Here is a 22,958-nt window from a genome sequence, read left to right as displayed (position 1 = left end):
CTAATTGTAATAATTCTGAAAAAGACCTGTGGGGTCTAAATGGTAACTATACCCCTAGATAGATTCCTTAAGTGGTGTAGTTGCCCAAATGGGGTCACTTTTGTGGTATTTTCACTGTTTTGGTCTCTCAGGGGCTTTGCAAATGCGACATGACACCCAAAAACTATTCCAGCTAAATCTTAGCTCCAAAAGCCAAATAGCGCTCCTTCACTTCTAAGCCCCGCTGTGGGTTCAAACAGCAGTTTATTAAGACATATGAGGCATTTCCGTAATCGAGAGAAATTTCTTTACAAATTCTGGGGTGTTTTTTCTCCTTTATTCCTTGTAAAAATTTCTAAGTTTTTTCAGAAAAAAAGTAGATTCTCATCTTCACAGACTAATTCAAATACATTTAACATAAAAACTGTGGAGTCAAAATGCTAACTATACCCCTAGATAAATTCAGTGAGGGGAGTAGTTTTCAAAATGGGGTCACTTTTGGATGGTTTTTACGGTTTTGGTCCCTCCAGTTCATTGCAAACGTGACATGGCACTGAAAACAAATCTTTGCTTCTGAGGACGGTGCTTCAGTCCATAAGAACACTAGGGCCACATGTGGGATAGTTCTAAAAACTGCACAATCTGGGCAATATATATTGAGTTGCATTTCTCGTGTAAAACCTTCTGTGTTACAGAAAAAACTGTATTACAAATGAATTTTGGCAAAAAGAAATGAAATTTGTAAATTTCACCTCTACTTTGCTTGATTCCTGAGACACGCCTATGGGGTTAAAACACTTTCTGAATGAGGTTTTGGATACTTTGAGGGTGTAGTTTTCAAAATGGGGTGAGTTATGGGGTCTTTCTAATATAAAAGGCCCTCAAAGGCGCTTCAGAACTGAACTGGTCCCTGAAAAAATGGTCTTTTGAAATTTTCTTGAAAATATGAGAAATTGCTGCTAAAGTTCTAAGCCTTGTAACGTCCTAGAAAAAGAAAATAATGTTCAAAAAACTATGCAAATATAAAGTAAACATATGGAATATATGAAATAGTAACTATTTTGTGTGGTATTACTGTCTGTCTTACAAGCATATACATTTAATTTCAGAAAATGCTAATTTTTGCAAATTTTCTCCAAATTTTCTCACACATAAATATTAAATTTATCGACCACATTTTTTTACTAACATAAAGTACAATATGTCACAAGAAAACAATCTCAGAATCACTTGGATAGGTAAAAGCATTCCCAAGTTATTACTACATAAGGTAACACATGCCAGATTTGAGAAAAGGGGTTAAATTGCACCGCGCAGTATACATTTCTTTACATGGGAGCCTATGAGCAACATGTACACACAATATTTCTGTAATTATGACTGAAGTTTTGGTGGATTTCTTTTTTTTTTGTGGATTGTTCTTATTGTATGTAAGTACATGTTTCTGTTATGAATGCTGCTCACTTACAACATGACCATAATAAAGTATATATATGCCTGCCGCTACAATGTAGGTTGTGTATTCATGGTTGAAACCACAGACGTTTGTCTGAACCGACTGTTTATAGGTTTAAGGTTGGTGAAGTGAAAGTCATTCCAAAACTATGGGGGAGGAACTTTTTCAATTGGCGATAAGACTTTGCACTCCAAAGTCCCAATCGAGACTGAAGTGGTTAGATAATACAGACGATAAAACGAAACTAAAATCATACTGGCCTATTGTGTGTTCTGTATTACCTAAATATTTAAGCGATGGTTCCCATACAATGAGTGACCTTTTTCAGTTCTGTATGTTCGTGTGTGATCAGTTCCGGAAATAATCTTGCATTTTACAAGCATTTTTTTTTCATAGGTTCAGTTGAAGGGGTTATGCGGGGACAGAAAAGTATTAGCAGTGTAGTCCCTGCAGTATGTGAGTACGCTGCTAATATACATTCCGGTCCCCCGTCGCACTGATTATGAGATTTTAATAGATTTTTATAGCGTTGCCAGGGGGACCGGAAGTCAGGTTGCACAGTCTAAATCGTGATGTGGCTGGCCCCGCTGTACTCCATGTAATTGCTATAGCATTTGTACAGCGATTACATAGAGTACAGTGGGTCCAGTCACATGATGAAGAGTCGTGTCGTCATGAAGGAAGACTGTACAACTAGACTTCCGGTCCCCCGCCAGCGCCATTAAAATCTCATATTCAGCGCGACGAGGGACCGGAATGTATATTAGCAGTGTACTCGCATACTGTAGTGAGTACACTGCTAATACTTTTCGGTCCCCACAAAACCCCTTTAACCCCTTCCCGACATTTGTCGTAAGTATGCGTCATTGAAAGCCAGTGCTTCCCGCAAAATGTTGTATACTTACGCCAAATGTTTGCCACCGGCTCTTACAGCTGACATCCGGCTGTAATGGCCGGTACCGAAATTAGCTTTGATCCCCGCCATTAACCCCTTCAATGCAGCGTTCAAACGTGATCGTTACATTTAAGCTGTTTGCAGCTCATCGGAACCCCGGCAATGCAATTGCCGGGGTTCCAGTGGCTGCAATGGCAACCGGAGGCCTAATACTGGCCTCCCGGTCTGCCTAGCACGGAAGCCGGTCAAGATCCGCCCGGCGTCATCAGCGGTGGAAGTCAGCTGTATGTTACACCTGACATCCACCTGTAATGGCAGGAACCGGAGCTAGCTCCGATCCCTGCCATTAACCCCTTCGATGCAGCAATCGAAAGCGATTGCTGCATCGTAGCGGTTACTAGCAGATCGCCAGCCCTGACAGGCAATCAGGACTGGCGACTGCTGCTATGGCAACAGGAGACACAATGGCCTCCTGCTCTGCCATTACGGAAGCCGATTAGGCCCTGCCAGGAGGCGAAGCCTAATCGGCTTGCTGTCAGTGAATAACTGACAGATCGAATACATTGCACTACGTAGGTAGTGCAATGTATTAGAAAAAAAACTTCAGACAGTTGGAACTTCAAGTCCCCTAGTGGGACTTGAAAAAAAGTGTAAAAAAAAAAAAAGTATAAAAAAGTGTAAAAGAAGTGAAAAAAATAAACGTTTGAAAACAATAAAAGTTTCAAGTAATAAAATAAAACACAATCGCCCTTTTTCCCTTATCAAGTCCTTTATTATTGAAAAAATAATAATAAACCATACGTATTTGGTATTGCTGCGACCGTAACGACCTGAGGTATCAAAATATTATATTATTTATTGCACGCAGTGAACAGCGTAAAAAACGATACCAGAGTTTCTGTTTTTTGGTCACTTTGCCCTACAAATATTGGAATAAAAAGTGATCAAAAAGTCGCACGTATCCAAAAATGGTACCTATAAAAACTATAGCTTGTCTCGCAAAAAACAAGCCCTCATACAGCTCCGTCGACAAAATTTTTTTAAAGTTATGGTTCTCACAACTTGGCAACAGAAAAAATACATTCTTTTTCCAAAAGTAAATTTATTGTGCAAAAACTTGTAAAACATAAAAAAGTTCTATGAATTAGGTATCGCCGGAATCGTACTGACCCGCAGAATAATGTGAACATGTAGTTTATAACGCGTGGTGAACGCTGTATAAAAAAAAACCTAAAAAAAGTATGGCAGAGTTTCGGTTTTTTGTTTACCTGGCCTCCCAAAAAATAGGATAAAATAAAAAATATGCAGTTGTGCCAGCCCGAGGGGAACATTTCTTCTGTTTCAAGAGGCGATTTATCAAGGACCTAAAATTAGGGAACCAGGAAGGGGAGGGCCCAAATATATCTGCTGGAAGGGTGCCCATATTATACTAGGACAACACTTTCCCAGCAAAATTCCCCAAACAGCAAAGGTGCGGAGTGTGGACCAAAAGGGGCATAAGAAAGGACGCCATATATCAGTGCGACACCGGCCTGTGCAGAAAGGATTGTGTCACAGCGTAACACACATCTATGGATCATTTTATTGTTTTTTTACCCCATTATTATACCACCTAATTATGCCCCTTATATACTCCGCCCGGCTTACATGTATCCCCACATTATAAATGGAAACACCAGCAATAATCAAACAAATCTACTACCAAGCAAAATCCGCTCTCCAAAAGGCAATTGGCGCTCCCTCCACTCTGAACCCTACAATGTGCCCAAAGAGCCGTGTCTTTCCACATATATGGCATCGTCCTACCCGGGAGAACCCTTTTAACAATTTTTGGGGTGTGTGTCTCCAGTGGCATAAGCTGGGCATGACATATTTGTCACTGAAATGGCATATCTAGGGAAAAGTATCCGCAGTGCAATCATTTATGGAAAAGACCTGTGGGGTGAAAATGCTCACTACACCCCTTAATAAATGCCTTGAGGGGTGTAGTTTCCAAATGGGGTCACTTCTCAGGGGTTTCTTTTTATTATTTCACATCTGAGCCTCTGCAGTTGTGAACCAATACTTTGTAAATCGCCAAATTAGGCCTCAATTTGACATGGTACGCTTTCACTCCTGAGCCTGGTCGAATGTCCAGGCAAAAGATTAGTGCCCCATGTAGGGTGTTTCTAAAACCGGGAAACACTGCACAATAATTAGAGAGCTGTCTTGTTATGGTGGCACAAGCTGGGCACCACATATTGGCATATCTATGGAAACATCGAGTGCACACTAATTTCTACAAAACATCTGCAGGGTTAAAATGCTCACTACACCCCTAGGTAAACACATTGAGGGGTGTAGTTTCCAAAATTGGGTCACTTCTGGGGGGGGGGTTTCCGCTGTTTTTGGCCCACAGGCGCCCAGAAACCAATCCAGCAACATCTGCACTCCAAATGGCGCTCCTTCCCTTCTGAGCCCTGCCGTGTGCCCAAACAGCAGTTTATGACCACATATGGGGTATTGTCGTACTCGGGAGAAATTGCTTTACAAATCTTGGGTTCTTCTTTTCCTTTATTTGTTGAGAAAATAAAAAATTTTGCGCTACAGCTACGTCTTATTGAAGAAAATTAAATAAATTCTATAAAACATCTGTAGGGTCAAAATGCTTACTACACCCCTAGATGAATTCCTCAAGAGGTGTAGTTTCCCAAATGGGGTCACTTGTGGGGGTTTCCACTATTTTGTCCCCTCAGGGGCTTTGTAAATATGACATGGCCTCCGCAAACCATTCCTGCTAAATTTGAGCTCCAAAAGCCAAATAGTGCTCTTTCCCTTCTAAGCCCTGCCGTGTGTCCAAACATCCGTTTATTACCACATGTGGGGTATTGTTTTACTCGGGAGAAATTGCTTTACAGATTTTGCGATGCTTTTTCTCCTTTAGTCCTTGTGGAAATGAGAAAAAAAATCACTAAGGCCCCATGCACACGACCGTGCCCGCAATCACGGCCCGGGATTGCGGGCACGGCCGGCCGCTGACTGACAGCCGCATTTTCGGGCCGTGCTCCCATACAAAGTATGGGAGCACGGCCCGCAAAATGCCAAAGAACGGACATGTTCCATAATTCCCGGAACATTTCCACGGCACGGACACCCTTCCGTAGTGCTACGGAAAGGTGTCCGTGTTCAATGAAAGTGAATGGCTCCGTTTTGCGGACCGCAATTGCGGTCCGCAAAAACGGAGGTTTTTATACGGTCGTGTGCATGGGGCCTAAACCTGCATTTTCTTAGAAAAAATGTAGAGTTTCATTTTCACAGCCTACTTCCAATAATTTCTGTAAAAAACCTGTGCGGTCAAAATGCTCTCTATACCACTAGATAATTTCCTTGAGGTGGTGTAGTTTCCGAAATGGGGTCACTTTTGGGGGATTTTCACTGTTTTGGCACCGCAAGAGCCCTTCAAACCTGACATGGTGCCTAAAATATATTCTAATAAAAATAAGGCCCCAAAATCCTCTAGGTACTCCTTTTCTTCTGAGGCTGGTGTTTCATTCCAGTAGCACGCTACGGCCACATGTGGGATATTTCCAAAAACTGCAGAACCTGGGCAACAAATATTGAGTTGCATTTCTCTGGTAAAACCTTCTGTGTTATAAAAAAAAATTGTATTAAAAATGTATTTCTGCAAAAATACATGCAAGAAATTTGTAAATTTCACCTCTACTTTGCTTTAAATCCTGTGAAATATCTAAAGGGTTAAGAAATTTTCTAAATGCTGTTTTGAATACTTTGAGGGGTGAAGTTTTTAAAATGGGGTAAGTTTTTGGGGGTTTCCAATATATAAGGCCCTCAAAGCCACTTCACAAGTGAACTGGCCCCTGTAAAAATAGCCTTTTGAAATTTTCTTGAAAATGTGAGAAATTGCTGCTAAAGTTCAAAGCCTTGTAACGTCTTAGAAAAATAAAAGGATGTTCAAAAAACTATGCCAATCTAAAGTAGACATATGGGGTATGTTAATTAGGAACAATTTTGTGTGTTATAACTGCCTGTCTTACAACCAGATACATTTAAATTGAGAAAAATGCTAATTTTTTAAATGTTTCGCTAAATTTTGGTGTTTTTCACAATTAAATACTGAATATATCGAGCAAATTTTGCCAGTAACTTAAAGTCCAATGTCTCACGAGAAAACAGTCCCAGAATCGCTTGGATAGGTAAAAGCATTCCGGAGTTATTACCACATAAAGTGAAACATGTCAGATTTGAAAAATGAGGCTCTGTCAGGAAGGTCAAAAGTGGCTAAAGAGGGAAGGAGTTAATGTTGTTGTATATGTTGCTCTATCACTGCAATTTCCTTATAATTGAGGAAACTTTCAAATCAAAAATACTAAGTTCTCTATTTGCAGTTCAGTAGTATGGGAAAGCTAAGTAAGCACTCCTGCGGGAGCTATAATGGCTTCCATTTCCAGTTACCACTTTTGGAAAATTAGCAAGGGAGAGATCTGTAAAGAGAACCTGTCGTTTTGAACGTGCTGTCATATCTGCAGGCAGCAGATTTGTGGGAAAAGTTTCGTAATGATTTACAGCTTTAAATCCCTGTTTACTTTGGGCTTATGAGTCCAGTGTGCGGTCTCACTCAATGTTTGACAGTCTTCCTGTGCGAGTGTGTATACAAAGATAGTTGTCAATCACTTAAAAGTACCTCCCCCTGGACTCAAAGAGAACATGGATTTTAATCACTAAATTCCAAGTAATATTGAATCTTTTTCCACATAACTTTTTATCAATCTTCTCTGCTCTATAAAAAATTTCCAGCAGACAGATTGCCTGTACAATGTGACAGGTTCTCTTTAGTAAAGGCTATGTGCAGTTATGCAAAAAAATGTTTTTCCAGCGCCTCCAAAATATAAAATGAGGCAACTTTGCACTGATAGTCTTGATATTCTGCTTGTGCGCCAACATTCAGTGCAGGCGCGGTACTGATGCTCGATTTTACAGGCACAGTTGAAAGCCGGGGACACCACCGGTAGGACATGTGGGTCTTAATCGGCATTGTATATATCTGTAGTATGTATACCACATTGAACCAGACTCTTATCAAGAACCCCTCAGAAAACCATGTATTTTCTGGCGATTCACGTGGGGCAGGGTTTTTGTCTGTTAGTACCCTTGCTGGACTTGATTCCAGACCCCATTATTGGTTGGGTATGTGTTGTATTATAATGGATGTCACATTGATGTATTGTATATCTGCATTGCTGTAAAGTATCTGTATCTTTTATATACATTTACCTTCTAGTCCAGCAAGTCCTATACATTTACCTTATAGTCCAGCAAATCATATTTTGTTTGGGGGCTTATATACACCTTAGGCCTTGTTCACATCTGCGTTGGAGGTTCCATTAGGGGTCTCAGATACTACCGAAATTACCAGAAACAATAGCGCAGCATTCTGCCCTATTGTTTTCTGTAAAACCACGGATACTATGACGGAAAGTCCACAAAACCCATTAAATGGATTCCGTCACTCGCCGGTGGTATCCATGGCTCAACAGAACCGGGGCTTCTGGTTTTCCCTTGTTCTGCTCCTCTGATGGAGCAGAACAGAAACCCCCGACGCAAGTGTGTTCATAGCCTTACAGTAGATTTAATCATGGATTGCTGTTTGTATTTTTGTATACTGTTTTTAATCATCTTCTGGTTATAAATAAAATTGTGAAATTCCATGTATCGGTTGGATGTACATGTTAGTTTATTTTGCCCTATTTTTTTGTTAATTGTGGTTACATTACTACATAAGACAAAGGCTTTACTCTCCTCATATGTTTAGTGTGTTGGCCCATTCTCATTGTTTCTTAAATTATAAGTTAATGTACCGCACACTATATAAATAATACTGTATGTCAGTGAGTTTGCATGTGCTGCTGCATTAATAAAATGCTATTGGCTGATGAAAAATATTACGGTTCTTTCATCATCATCATGAGCTGTTCTATATACTTTTGAATGGTTGAAATTTTTTGTAAGGTAGAAATATGAGCTACTTCTTGTGCTCAGGATAATCTGTTTTGGGACTCCATTCACGTCGACCTTAGCAAGATATTCCTTGACATATGGTCTATCAACAAAGGGACTCACTACTTGTTTCGAGAACTTCTCTGGCTTTTACCTTAGAATCCTTTGATGTGATGAAATAAGGCTTTAGAAGGATATCGTTATTTAAGAAAAAATATTTCAAAGTGGTAATGTATCTGGTTAATTCATCTTCTGGAAATGCAAGTTCTCTTTGGTGAGATTGTGTTTACACAGATCTGGGTCTTGAAGTAAATTCCCAACTTAGACATATATGGCATATCCACAGGATATGCTATAAATGTCTCAACTGCTGGTCTCAGCTTTGAAACCTGTACCTGTATCGAGAATACAGGTCAACCGACCCCCGTTTCACCTGGTGCAGTGGCTGCAAGCTGCCGATTCCAGACTGGGACTAGTGGGGAGGGGGCTGTGCGACACTATCCATTCTGTTCAATAGGAGTAACGTTACCCCTGTTCTCGATATAGGTGCGGGTCCCAGAGCTGTCCGGTGGATATGCTATAACTGTCTTAGTTGGGAATACCACTTTAAAAGAGAATATTTTTGCTTAGATATTGGTGTCCCTCAAGTTGCAGTAAAATCACACGTGATCACAATGTTTCCCCCTGCGGAATTCTGACCATGTTGGAGTTCTTGCAATAGTCGCGTGACTCTTTTTCCCCATAAGGAAATGTTGCTGTTGAGCTCTAGTCTAACAAGTTAGAGTCAGTAGTGGAGAACAGCAGGAGGGGAATGGGATTTCTCTAAGCCGCCCTCCCAGAGCCATAAGTGGAAACATGCACCATTCACACCATTTGCCTGTATTCTTTGTGTGGTATGAGTATCATGATGGTCCTCCGTACATTGTGACAGCCCCTCTGCTCTTCCAGTATCAGAATAGACCTCGGGTCTATTCCTCATCTGCCTCTGCTCTGTTACTTAAAGGCTATGTAAACCTTTTGAAGACTTTTTTTTTACTCTCTAATACTAACAATGTATTACAGTGTTTAATGCAACTTTGTAATTGGTTTTCATTAATAAAATGTTTTTACTTTTTGAGATACAGCTTCTATGTATCCTGGATACATAGAAGCTGTATCTTGCACTGAAACCCGAATCTGTTATGTCAGCGGGACCTATGAACTTAGATGTGATCGATTAACAACTGGACTGACCTGACGCATTTGGGCTTCAGCGGAAAAGTAATTTTTTTTAATATATATATATATATATATAAAAATCAGTACTAAAGTTCCAAAAAAACACTATAATACATTGTTTTAGTCAAAAAAAAAAAAGTCTTCAAAAGTTTACATAGCCTTTAAATCACTTCGGCTTGTAAATTCTCATGCCATGAATAGCTACACTAGTGTGCCAAATTGTAATTGTTAAGAAATATCTTCTTTTTTTTTTAACTCATTGATAAAATTTTCCAGGAATTCTATTCAGTATATTGACAATGTTTTTATGTTTACGTTCACCATATCAGGGATTTTATGAGATTTATCTAATGGTGAAGCTCATCCCACAAGTGCTCAAAAGAGTTAATATCTGATAATTGTGCCGGTCAGTCAATCAAAGACAATACTCCAGCTGCCTTTCTTTGCCAAATATTTTTTGTATAGTTTAGATCATTGACCGACTTAAAGGTGACATTTGCATCAATCATGTTCTGATCATATGGCGATATCAAGACATTGTAAAGTAGAGTGGTTATCTTTCTGGGTCATTATAACTGCAACCCCAGTCACTCACCTGTCTTTTTCCGGGAAGCTACAGGGTATTCACTACAATGGACCAATCATGGGGTCTCAACAGGACATAACATGGCAAGGAGTTTCCCTAGTGCCACTGCCACCTGTTTTTAACGCTCGAACATTGGTAAACTATCCTATGGATAGACTTCCAATGTCTATCCTGAGTTAGCGGCTTGAAAGAAGCTGACATTTTACTTGCTTTATTGAACAAAATAGCAGGATTCAACTTTAACACAATTACAAAAAAATCTCTATTCACATCTTAACAGGATTAGTTATACACGGGAGTATTGGCTGCTGAAAATGGGGCTTTGCCGTCATTCCTGGATGTGCTCTTCCACATCCCTGTTCCCCATTGACATATCACTCAATATGGCTTAAACCAGAGGAATGAGAGAATGTATTCAACTATAAGATATTTAATTTGAGGATTGTGTTGAATAGTAATCTTCAGCTACTGAATTCAAATAAACATAAAAGATCTAGGCATTTTTACTGAAGTACTGTCATTTCATTTAATAAAACCGCGTGATTCCATGGGTTGTAATTCAATGTTTTATTTTGTCTTTTAGTCCAGTAAAGTTCCAGTGGTGCAGCCATCGCATGGTGTCCACCCACTCACACCTCTCATTCCATACAACAACGAGCCATTCAGTCACAGTTCCCACTCGCCACATCTTCCTGCAGACCTCAACCAGAAACAAGGTAACTTGAAACCAGTGAAGCAATAATGCTGCTAAATAACCCTGACCTGTCTTTACTCCAGAAAGGCAATCTCTAGGCATCATCCAGATAAACCCATGGTTAATATCCTCAAGGGCATAAGGTGCCACAAAAGATACCCAAGATCTTAGGTGAAATGAGTGGAGGAGTAAATTGAATACATAAAAATATGCAATATCTGAGATAGAGTGATAAATGTTAGACCCATAGGACCCCCACATATCCCTGGAATGCGGGATCAAGTCCCCCATCCTTCCCTGCCTGCACTTGGTGGTGGAAAGGAGTTATATGGAGCGGTGACCAAGCATGTCCGCTGGCACTCCAAACAAGTCTATGGGAGGTATGGAAACAGCAGAGTAAAAGCGGTCCGGGTATCTGGACCCCACAATTAACATTCATTACTTATCCTGTGAATAGTTGATAAATGTTAATGCCTCGATTGCCGCTTTAATATCTCCACTATATAATAGTAATAATAATACTGGGAGAAAAAAACAACTGACTAAGGTAGTCGCCTTAAATGGGTTACTGTTTAGCAATAGCCTTTTCATTGTTGGATAGTTCGACCACTGCATGCAAACCATTACACCACCATTTTTCCATAAAAGGATTTTCCCGTGATAATACTGTTTAGTGCTAGTTTAGAAGTTAAATTATTTGGTAGTCTATGGTTCTCTCTCCATACCTGCTGAGTGGGCAGGCTCTTCCTGGTGTGATGCCAGTGCTGTATCTTGTGAGCCACATTCAACTATGAGTTATGGTTGGATACAGATTATTCAAGTCCGGAATGAAGGAGAGAACCGTTAAATGTGAGGAAACTAGAAAATATGAAATTGCAAATATTTGCAGATGAATATTTTAGTGTGAAGTTTAGCACTCGGCACATTTGGAGCATCAAGCAGATCGACTGAAGAGAAAACAGTGGTACGAGCAATACTGCATGTTTTAAATTATACTTACCAAATAAAATAGGTATGATACCATCCAACTTGGCACTGATGGGGGATGTGGATATGTCTGCATTGTCGCCAGTGTGGGAGTCTTCTTATAGTTAGTGTATATGGTCATAACTCTGGGCTCTTCTGATGAGCCACACAACAAGGTGTTAAGCATTGGGGCCACAAGTCAGTTTTTTGGGAACCACAGCTCCAGATGGGTTTTTTTTCTGGACTGAGAAGGTTTCTGATCATTTACAGAGAACCTGTAGACCGAAATAGGGAAACTATACAATTTCTTGACCAGTATTTTTTAAAGTTTCCCATATTGCATTATCATCCATAATTCAGACCCGGGGACATTTAAAAACAAATTTCAAGACAGACTTAAAGGCTATGTAAAACTTTGAATACTTTAAAAAAAATAATAATAATAATAAAACAATCTTTTATGGTGTTTTAAGCAAATTTGTAATTGCTTTTTTTTATTAAAAATTATTTTTACTTTTTGAGATACAGCTTCTATGTATCCTGGATACATAGAAGCTGTATCTTGCGCTCAAACCCGAGTCCACAGGAACTTAGATGTGATCAATAATAGAGCATATATTGAGAAAAAAGAGTCCTAAAGCTATATGTAAAGTACAAAAGATAAATTTTATTACATATAATTTACATATCGAACAATTAATAAAAAAACATGGCGAGGTTTCTAAAAAGAAGAAGTTGCATGTGGGTCACTCAAAAGTAGTATATAACCATGGGGACATGAGCATAATTGGATATAAATAGCAAAAGAAGCATACAAATATGCAGTATGATAGTAAATAGTAAATACAAAAAAAGCTGCTATCTATCAACTTTGAATCTCACATTAATGTGTCTATATCATTCCAAAAAGAGGGGGATCCAATAAAGGAAACCCCTTACACAAATACATATCCTACAATTTAAACAGCATCAATAATGCTCGGGAGGAAAACATCAGATCTTAGTATTAAATGAATGTGCCATACAGAGATCCCCGAGAGCAAGAGAGAGTACCATCTGGTCCAAGTATAACTGCAATATGTATGCAAGATACGCAGAGTATGCAAGGCTATTCATCTGGAATCACCAGATAGAGCCAGGATGAGCACACTCACCCATAGTTGGAAAAGTAAAGATCGTGATCCACGTGCAGAAAAGATAGCCATCCCAACGCGCGTTTCGCTGTATCAGCTTCCTCAGCCACCCCAACGCGCGTTGGGGTGGCTATCTTTTCTGCACGTGGATCACGATCTTTACTTTTCCAACTATGGGTGAGTGTGCTCTTCCTGGCTCTATCTGGTGATTCCAGATGAATAGCCTTGCATACTCTGCGTATCTTGCATACATATTGCAGTTATACTTGGACCAGATGGTACTCTCTCTTGCTCTCGGGGATCTCTGTATGGCACATTCATTTAATACTAAGATCTGATGTTTTCCTCCCGAGCATTATTGATGCTGTTTAAATTGTAGGATATGTATTTGAGTAAGGGGTTTCCTTTATTGGATCCCCCTCTTTTTGGAATGATATAGACACATTAATGTGAGATTCAAAGTTGATAGATAGCAGCTTTTTTTGTATTTACTATTTACTATCATACTGCATATTTGTATGCTTCTTTTGCTATTTATATCCAATTATGCTCATGTCCCCATGGTTATATACTACTTTTGAGTGACCCACATGCAACTTCTTCTTTTTACAAACCTCGCCATGTTTTTTTATTAATTGTTCGATATGTAAATTATATGTAATAAAATTTATCTTTTGTACTTTACATATAGCTTTAGGACTCTTTTTTTCTCAATATATGCTATGCTATCAGCGAGTCTGCTATTCTGTGACATTTTGGGGGTGCCTTACACCAATGTTGGCTGCACCTAACCAGTTACCCGTCCCTGTGAGACATTTGTTTATAATGTGATCAATAACAGGTAGATCACGCAGGACCTGCTTTCATCTAAGTCATCAGTCCCGCTGCCCTGATGGATTCGGTTTTGAGAACAAGATACAGCTTCTATGTATCCAGGATACATAGAAGCTGTATATCAAAAAGATAAGAAAGTTTTTAAAACCAGTTAAAAAGTTGCTTAAAACACCATGATAAATTATTTAATAAAAAAAAAAAAAGTATACATAGGTTTACATAGTCTTTAAAGGATTCAATTTCGCTGGTTCATTCAAGTCAAATAATTCCATTTCTCCCATCCCATGGTTGAACTTGATGGAAATATGTATTTTTTCAGCCTTACGAACTCTGTAGCTATACCTAGAGGGAACTATTGGGAATTCTCATGATCTGATGGGGGCTCATATTGTACAGCATGAAAAGCCGCATCTAAGACTGACACTTGTCTTCTCACACCAAAAAAATAAAAAAAAGGAAAGAAAAGTTGGCACGGTGAAGCAGTATATGTACTTTTAGCCTGAATCATCAGAGGGAAAGGTTAAAAGAGGCACAAATGTGTGTATGTATGTATATATATATATATATATATATATATATATATATACGGATGTAGCCATCTTCATCTTGACTCTGATGACTTACTGCAGCGTAATACCACGCAACAAAAGTCACTGAAAAGTCATTGAAAAAGTCAAGATAAAGGATCTTGCCACTGTGTGTTTAATGCGTTAAAAGTCAAGGTAAAGACGGCTCTGTAACAATTAGTCTTCTCTCTCCATCAGCCTGGATCGCTCTGAGCGGAGAGTGAAGAGGACTATAAGGCTATATTCACGCGACAAAAAAAAAGCAGCTGTCAGATTTTCATGACTGTTTTGCATCCGTGTGTCTCAAAATTTGAATCCATTTTCCGTCCGTCTGACCGTTTTTAAGCACCACTTGCCATCCGTTTTTTTTGTCCCAACCCCCTAAAAAATCACAGTGCCCATGTAGATAGTGCCACAGTGACCACTATAGATAGTACCAGTGCCCACATTGTGCCCACTATAGCTTTTGCCCACATAGTGCCACAGTTTCCACTGTAGATAGTGCCCACATAGTGCCACAGTTCCCACTGTAGATAGTGCCACACACCGTTCCATTGTAGATAACACCACAGTGTCCCCTATAGGTAGTACACATATAGTGCCACATTGCTCAGGAAGATATCACCTCACCCCTTGTAGATAGCACCACACCCCCTGAAGATAGTGCTACCCCCTATAGATAGCGCCACCCCTCCTGTAGATGGCACCATCCCACCACCAGTAGATAGCATCATCCCCCAGTAGATAGCGCCACCTAAGCTCCATCTAGGAGTTGAATCCCGGGTCAGAGCACTCTGGCCAGGAATTCCACTCCTAGAGGCAGCCGCTGACGACTCTGTCCACATGTGGACAGTGACGTCAGGTGCTCCCACTAGGAGCGGAATTCCCAGCTAGAGCGTCAGCAACACTCTGGCCGGGAACACCTAGAGGGAGATTAGGTGCTGTCTACAGGAGCGGTGGTGCTATCTGCAAGGGGGTGGCACTATCTACACGGGGATGGTGCTTTCTACAGGAGGGATGGAGAGTTGCTGGGGATTCCCTCTAGGAGCGGAATCCCCAGCCAGAGTGCTCTTACTGGGGATTCTGCTCCTAGAGAGAGCTTAGGTGGCGCGATCTACTGTCGGGTTTGCATTATCTACAGGGGTTTGAGTGTGGCACTATCTACGGGGGCTGTATTCCGGGATTCTCAAAGCCAAGGCAGACATGAAAGTGCAGCGTTGCTTGCAATGAAGCAGCACTGCACTCATTAAACCTGTTCCAGGCTGCCAAAGTTTATATACATGACATCTGCACGGGGCATCTGCAGTTGGAATGTATATAGCCATATAGCTGTCGTAAAGAGGTTAAACAACACTGTATACATGTAAGCATGCCTCGTCTTGGACTTGATCTCCTGTAAATATCCCCGTCACAAGACCAGATGCTATATCTGCACAGGGTTCTCTATTCCCCCCCCCCCCACGCTGACCTCTGTGATTTCAACCAATAGTGATACACACATTAACCCCTTCTCTGCCATAGATCCCAGGGATGTTACCTTAAAACCCTTCATAACTGTAGACCCCCAGGGATGTTGGCAATGATCCCTTCAATACCCTAGAACACCAGGGAGGATGGCAAGACTTTAAAACTGTGTGCATGGATTCTATGTGGTTTTGTGTATTTGGCTGCTTCATGGGTAATTATACAGCAGTATTTATTTGATACTGTTTTGGATTTCCCAGCTTAAAGGGAATGGTGTCCAGGTCCCTAACTGTCCCTCTCACTAGCTACAAAGGCTTAGAGAGGCTAAGTTACCTAAACCGTGAGATCCTGTTTAGCGCCTTCCCGAAATTTGGACGTATGGTTACGTCATAGCCGATAACGGGAAGTATGGAGCAGGCTAGCGGTCTGAGCCCACCCTATACTTAGGGGGGTGTCGGTTGTGTGTTACAGTCTACACCTCATGGGATTGGAGATAACTTCGATCCTGGCCGTTTAACCAGTTAGATGCAATTTATTCCCCCAAAGTAAATGTTAAAAAAATATAATTCATATCTCTGCGTCCATAAAAGTCTGAACTATTCAAATCTATCATTATTTAACCCTTGCAGTGAATGCTGTAAAAATTCAATTCAAAATGCTAAAATTGCTGTTCTTTGGTCACCTCATCTGTTAAATTTGTTTTTAATAAAAAGTGACCAAAAAGTTGCACCTACCCCAAATTGATACCAATAAAAACTGCGGCTCATTAAGCAAATAACAAGCCCTCACATAGCTCAATCGATGAGAAAAAATAAAAAGTTATGTCTCAGAATATGGAAACACGAAACAAATTTTATTTTTAACAATTCGTTATGTCTTTGTAAAAGTAGTAAAACCTAAAAAACAAAAACGATATGCATTTTGTATTGCCGTAATCGTATTGACCCGCAGAATAAAGATAACATGTGGTTACCTTTATTCCCCAGAACCTGGTGCAAGACTGTTAGGAATTTTCTACCAGCAGTAAGGTGCAGCAACATAATGCATTTTTTAAATCTAATACAGTCCCCTCTCTGTCTGTATAAACAGAGCAGGGAGCTGTTAAATCTCCCTGGTCTCAGCTACCAGAGGTAGCTGAGAGATGGGGGCATCCCTGCTCGAACGGGTGAGATCGATATAAGGGCCTGTTCACATCAGCGTTTGCTTTCCGTTCCGTGGTTCCGTCTGAGGTTTCCGTCGGGTGACCCCCGCAACGGAAAGTCAAGCTGAATATCAATGGTGACGGAAACGGAAGCTGTGGTTTCAGTTTGACTTTCCGTTGCGCGGTTCACCCGACGGAAACCTCAGACGGAACCCCGGAACGGAAAGCCGACCATGATGTGAACAGGCCCTAGGTATCGATCTCACCTGTTTAACCTCTCAGATGCGGCGCTAAATAGCGAGCGCTGCATCTGAGTTGTTTTGAAGAGAGGGAGGGAGCTCCCTCTCTCTCCCACCAACACCGGGCGATAAGATCGCCGAGTGTCTGTGTTTCCGATGGCAGCCGGGGACCTAATAAAGGCCCCCAGATCTGCCTGTAGTGAATGCCTCTTAGATCATGCCAGAGGCATGGCCTAGCAGATGCCGGTCTGTTTTAAATGGACAGGCAGTAATACACTGCAATACAAAAGTATTGCAGTGTATTATAAAAGCGATCAGAGGATCGCATATTAAAGTCCCCTAGTAAGACTAGTAAAAATGTAAAAAAAAAAAAGTTTAATAAAGTGAATAAAAAAAAAAATGTGAAAACATTTTTAAAAACCCACTTTTTCCCCTTTAAAATGCTTTACTTTTAAAAAAAGTTACACATATTTGTATCGCCACATCCGTAACGAACACGACTATAAAGCTATTGCATTTTTTAACCTGCACGGTGAACGCCGTAAAAAAGAATATAAAAAACAATGGAAAAATTGCTGTTTTCTGTGAATCCTGCTTAAAAAAAAATGTGATAAGAAGTCGCATCTACTCCAAAATGGTACCAATAAAAACTACAAGTCGTCCCGCGAAAAAAAGCCCTCATACAACTGCATTGGCGGAAAAAGAAATAAGTTATTGCTCTTCAACTATGGAGACACAAAAACAAATAATTTTGAAAAAACAATTTTTTTTACTGTGTAAAAGTAGTAAAACATACAAAATCTATACAAATTTGGTATCGTTGCAATTGTAACAACCCGCTGAATAAAGTTAGTGTTATTTATACCATACGGTAAACGGCATAGATTTAGGATTTAGGACGCAAAAAGAGTGGCGAAATTTCTGGGTTTTTTCTCTTGTGAGATACTTTTGTTTCTAGTACTTTAAATCCATGTATTTGGTGTAGATTTGGATCTAGATTATGGTCTTCCAGCCAGTACAGATTATAAACCAGTTCCAACTCATAATGAGCAGTGCATGGGTGGAAGATAGGAAGTAGATTTTGTCAGCAAGTGGAGAGCTATGTGTTCATGCGGTGATGAAAATGGAAAGTGCATCATACCATAATTGAGAGCAAACAGTCATCCCTTGAAAATAACTGTATAAACAGGAAACCGTCTTGCTGCAATAGTTATGTATTCGGTTGGCCCCTGGATTTCACACACGCTGCAAGGAGTTTGCCCGTGCGTTGGTAGGTGGCTGTGGTCAATCATCCTTTACTGCATATTTACTTTAACAACTGGTTGTAACGAGAAAAGAAAAGCAGTGCTGGCAAAGCCGACATAAAATGTGACACTGCACTGACCGACATATAACAGCTGTTCAGACAGAAGATGAGAATATTCAAATTAGATATTTAATGTCTTCATGAATTTCGTGACCCTGTTGACTCCTATTAGTGACCATAAGTTTGGGCGAACCCCATCCCCCATCCATAATGTAACCCGCTTCTGCAAACTGAAATAATTGGTCAGTAGTGGGTGGTGCATTATGAGGCAGGACATACTATTCTTCTCGTCAAATTGGCAGAAAATAGGGGCATGCACTCCTTTATTCTGCACCACCAACTTGACCAATTGTTTTATTTTTCACAACTATAGGATGCACTTGATAGGAGTGTAGATCATATACCTATATACCCTGAACAGCCATAACATTAAAACCAATAACCGGTGAAGTGAATAACATTGATTATCTTGTTACAATGGCGCCTGTTAAGGGTTGGGATATATTAGGCAGAAAGTGAACAGTCTGTTCTTGAAGTTGATGTGTTGAAAGCAGGAAAGGTGGGCAAGGGTATGAATCTGTAAGGGCCAAATTGTGCGTCAGATAATCTCCAAAATGGTTGGTCTTGTGGGGTGTTACCGTTATGCAGTTGTTAGTACCTATCAACTGTGGTGCAAGGAAGGACAACCGGTATGCCAGTGACAGAGTCATGGACGCCCAAATATCATTGATTCACGTGGGGAGCAAAGGAAAGCCGTTTAGTCCGATCCCACTGTAGAAGTTAATGCTGTCTAAGATAGAAAGGTGTCAAAGCACACAGTGCATAACAGCTTGCCAGGTTTGGGGCTGCATAGCCACAGACCGGTCAGAGTGCCCGTGCTGTCCACTGCCGAAAGTGCCTACAATCGGCACGTGAGCATCAGAACTGACCCATGGAGCAATAGAAGAAGATGGTCTGGTCTGATAAATGAGGCCCCACCTTGCAACATTTTCTTTTATATCATGTGGACAGCAGGATTCGTGTGCGTTGCTTACCTGGGAATGAGATGGCACCAGGATGCACTATGGGAAGAAGACAAGCAGGCGGAGGAGGTATAATTCTCTGGGCAATGTTCTGCTGGGAAACCTTGGTTCCTGGCATTAATTTGAATGTTACTTTGACACGTACCACCTACCTAAATATTGTTGCGGACCAAGTAAACCCATTTATGGCAACAGTATTCCCTAATGGTAGTGGCCTCTTTCAGCAGGATAATGCTTAGTGTCACACTGCAAACATTGCTCAAGATTGGTTGGAGGTACACGACAAAGAGTTCAGGGTGTTGACTTGGCCTCCAAATTCCGCAGATCTCAAGTAGATCGAGCACCTGTGAGATGTGCTGGAAAAAAGTCTAATCCATGGAGGTCCCACCTTGCAACTTAAAGGATCTGCTGCTAATGTCCTAGTACTAGGTCTTGTGGAGTTCCATGCCTCGACGTGTCAGAGCTGTTTTAGCATCAGAAGGGGAACCTACATAGTATTTGGCAGACGGTTCCTCGATCTTATCTATGCTGACTGGGCAGGTGGGAGGCCTGAAGGAAGATATTCTGCTGTTACGAAATGATTTACAGAAAGTGGCAGAAAGAACCACAGTTGTTGAGGGGAGAGTGTCTGAAGTGGAAGATGTTCTGCCAGAGCTCAGACGTGATGTACAGTCTCATTCCTTGGCGGTGGTAGCCCTGCAGGCTAAGGCGGATGATTTGGAAAATCGGTTACGCAGAAACAACGTGCGTTTGGTAGGAGTGCCGGAAAAAGCGGAGGGCAATAACTCGGATGAGTTTTTTGAAAAATGGCTGCTGGAGCAGTTTGGCCGGGAAGAGCTGTCTCCTTTATATGCTGTTGAAAGGGCGCACAGAGTACCTACCAGACCGGGACCACCGGGGAGACCCCCGAGACCGGTCTTAGTGAAGCTGTTACACTACAAGGACAGAGATAAGATACTGAGGAAGGCAAGGGAACGGCAGGATATCTCCATCAATGGCGCTAAAATATCCTTTTATCCGGATTTCTCTGCGGAAGTACAGAAGAAGCGGCTGCAATATTGGGATGTAAAGAAGCATCTGAGGAACTTGTCCATACCATACTCCATGATGTATCCGGCTAAATTGCGGGTGGTTGCATTTGGGACTGCTTCATTCTTTGAGAACCCCAGAGAGGCTGCCAGATGGCTGGATAGCAATGAGGCACGGCTGCGGAGACCGGCTGAAGAAGAGGATGCGTGAAAGCCCGCCTAGGCGGTGAAGTCTGGAGCCATGTTTGCGTTTGCGGGACTGTAGTACATTATATGTTCTTATGCAGTTCTCCGGTGTGTGAACACCCTTGTCTGAAACACAGCAGGGTGGTATCCTTTTAACAGATTGGCCGCACTTGATGGCGATGATATTGTGGGATCGTTACTGGGTACCTAATGTATCTGTAAATTCTGCCGATTGTGTGGGATTGTTTATTACATACGAATAGCAGTGGGAGCCAGCGCTCACTGGAAGTGGTGAGAAAGTTAAATGGTTCAAAGGGAGATGCCAATAGGGCATGTCAAAAGTTCGCACTATGGTGCGTTTCTGCTGGATAGGAGAGACAGTACATGTCGCTCTGACCCTTTTCGGGGGGGGGAGGTTTTGTTGGGGGGGGGAACGAGGGAACGCACGGCCTAATATCTTGACTGGAGCAGGCTAGAGTAGTAACAGATTTCTCAAAGATATAGCGCCTGATGGGATCGGTTAAATGTCTATCCTGGAATGTCCGGGGAATACGGGAAGCTAGGAAACGACAAGCAATCTTTAACTGGGTTAAACAGCAAAATGCCCTGATAGTGGGGCTGCAAGAAACGCATCTGACTAGAGAATCTGTGTCCTTATTGCAGAGAGTGTGGATCGCACATGGGTTTCACTCCTTTCATACGACTTATTCTAGGGGGGTGAGTTTGCTGATACACAGGAGTCTTCCCTTTGTTTGTCATTCGTCTTTCTCGGATGAGGAGGGGAGGTATGTGGGAGTGCACTGTACTATATATCACTGGGAGTGTATACTAGTAGTGCTGTATATCCCTCCGCCTTATTCTAGCATTGTACTTAAACGAGTTACGGAGAAACTGTCCAGGTGGCCTGAGGTACCGCTAATCGTGATGGGGGATTTTAATGCAGTGATGTCTGAAGGGTTGGATAGGTTCCATAGGGGAGTGGGTGGGGGAGGGCAAAGGGGTGACCTGACTGCCTTTGGAAGATTAATGGAGGAATTGGGTTTGCGGGATATTTGGAGAGATAAACATCCAGGGGTGAGGCAGTTCTCGTGTGCATCGTCCACGTTTCAGTCTCTTTCACCAATAGACTTGGTAGCATGCTCGGCTTCAGCAGTGCCGTACATAGCGCAAATTGAATATCTACAGAGGGCGTTGTCAGACCACTCTCCGATGGCAGTGACGCTGGAAGTGGGTGAAAGGCCTACCAGGAACCCCGGGATTTGGAAGCTGAATGCGTTTTGGCTAAAATTGATGGATGGCGGGGAAATACGGGACTTGATAAAAGAATATTTAAATTTTAATACTGAGTAAGTGCCGCGAGGGGTGTTATGGGACGCCATGAAAGCATGGTTGAGAGGAGTATTCATTCAACATATTAAACAAATAAAAACTAAATCTAGGCAATTGGGAGAAAGTCTAGAGGATCGGGTGACAGAAACAGAAGGGAGACATGTAGAAGAGGGGTCCGAGGAGACACTTAGACATTGGGTGGAGGCACAGACGTTGTTGAAAAATCACCAACTAGCAATGGCGGTTATTCCTTAAACAGAAATATTATGAAGAAGGGGAAACGCCAGGGAGGCTACTCGCTAGGATGGCACAGCCGCATGGGAGTAATAATTTCATTCATGGCCTTGGGGGGAGGGTGGAGACAGACACGGGGCAAATCTTGCAAATATTTCAGCGGTTTTATACTGACCTATACACATCCAAAGTGCATTACGACACACAGCAATTGGACGAGTATCTGGGAAACATTAATTTGCCTACCTTGGGCCGGGAGGACTGTGAAAGCTTGGAGGCGCCTATTTCACTGGAGGAGCTGGAACAGGCGATAAGGGATATGGCAAATGAGAAAGCTCTGGATCCAGATAGGTTACCAGGGGAAATCTATAAGGAATATGGGACGGAGTTAGCGCCACACTACTTGAATACTTTGCAGGATAGCTTTGACAGAGGTAAACTACCAGACTCCCTATATGAGGCGACGATAGTGGTTCTCCCAAAAGAGGGGAAAGGCAGTCAATTACCGGAGTCCTACAGACCAATATCCTTGCTGACATCGGATGTTAAGATTTTGGCAAAGATATTAGCGCTGCGGCTGAATAGGGTGGTACAGCATGTTGTGCATGAAGACCAATCGGGGTTCATGCCCTCCAAATCGACGGCTGTCAACCTCAGGCGGCTGTTTCTAAATCTTCAGGCGACACCG

General features: G+C 41.6%; 1 protein-coding gene across 5 annotated transcripts in view; it reads left to right on the top strand.

Annotated features, from left to right (window-relative positions):
• Positions 1 to 22,958, top strand: part of TCF7 (transcription factor 7) — a 201,411-nt gene that overhangs the window by 136,591 nt on the left and 41,862 nt on the right. For all 5 annotated transcript variants that reach the window (XM_075856342.1, XM_075856343.1, XM_075856339.1 and 2 more), the window contains one exon: positions 10,712 to 10,844. In XM_075856342.1, coding sequence (XP_075712457.1) covers positions 10,712 to 10,844 — 133 coding nt within the window. The remainder of the gene's footprint in view (positions 1 to 10,711; positions 10,845 to 22,958) is intronic.

The sequence above is a fragment of the Rhinoderma darwinii genome, chromosome 3, assembly GCF_050947455.1.
Source record: "Rhinoderma darwinii isolate aRhiDar2 chromosome 3, aRhiDar2.hap1, whole genome shotgun sequence".
Classification (NCBI taxonomy): domain Eukaryota; kingdom Metazoa; phylum Chordata; class Amphibia; order Anura; family Rhinodermatidae; genus Rhinoderma; species Rhinoderma darwinii.
This window is presented reverse-complemented; position numbering and strand designations above follow the sequence as displayed.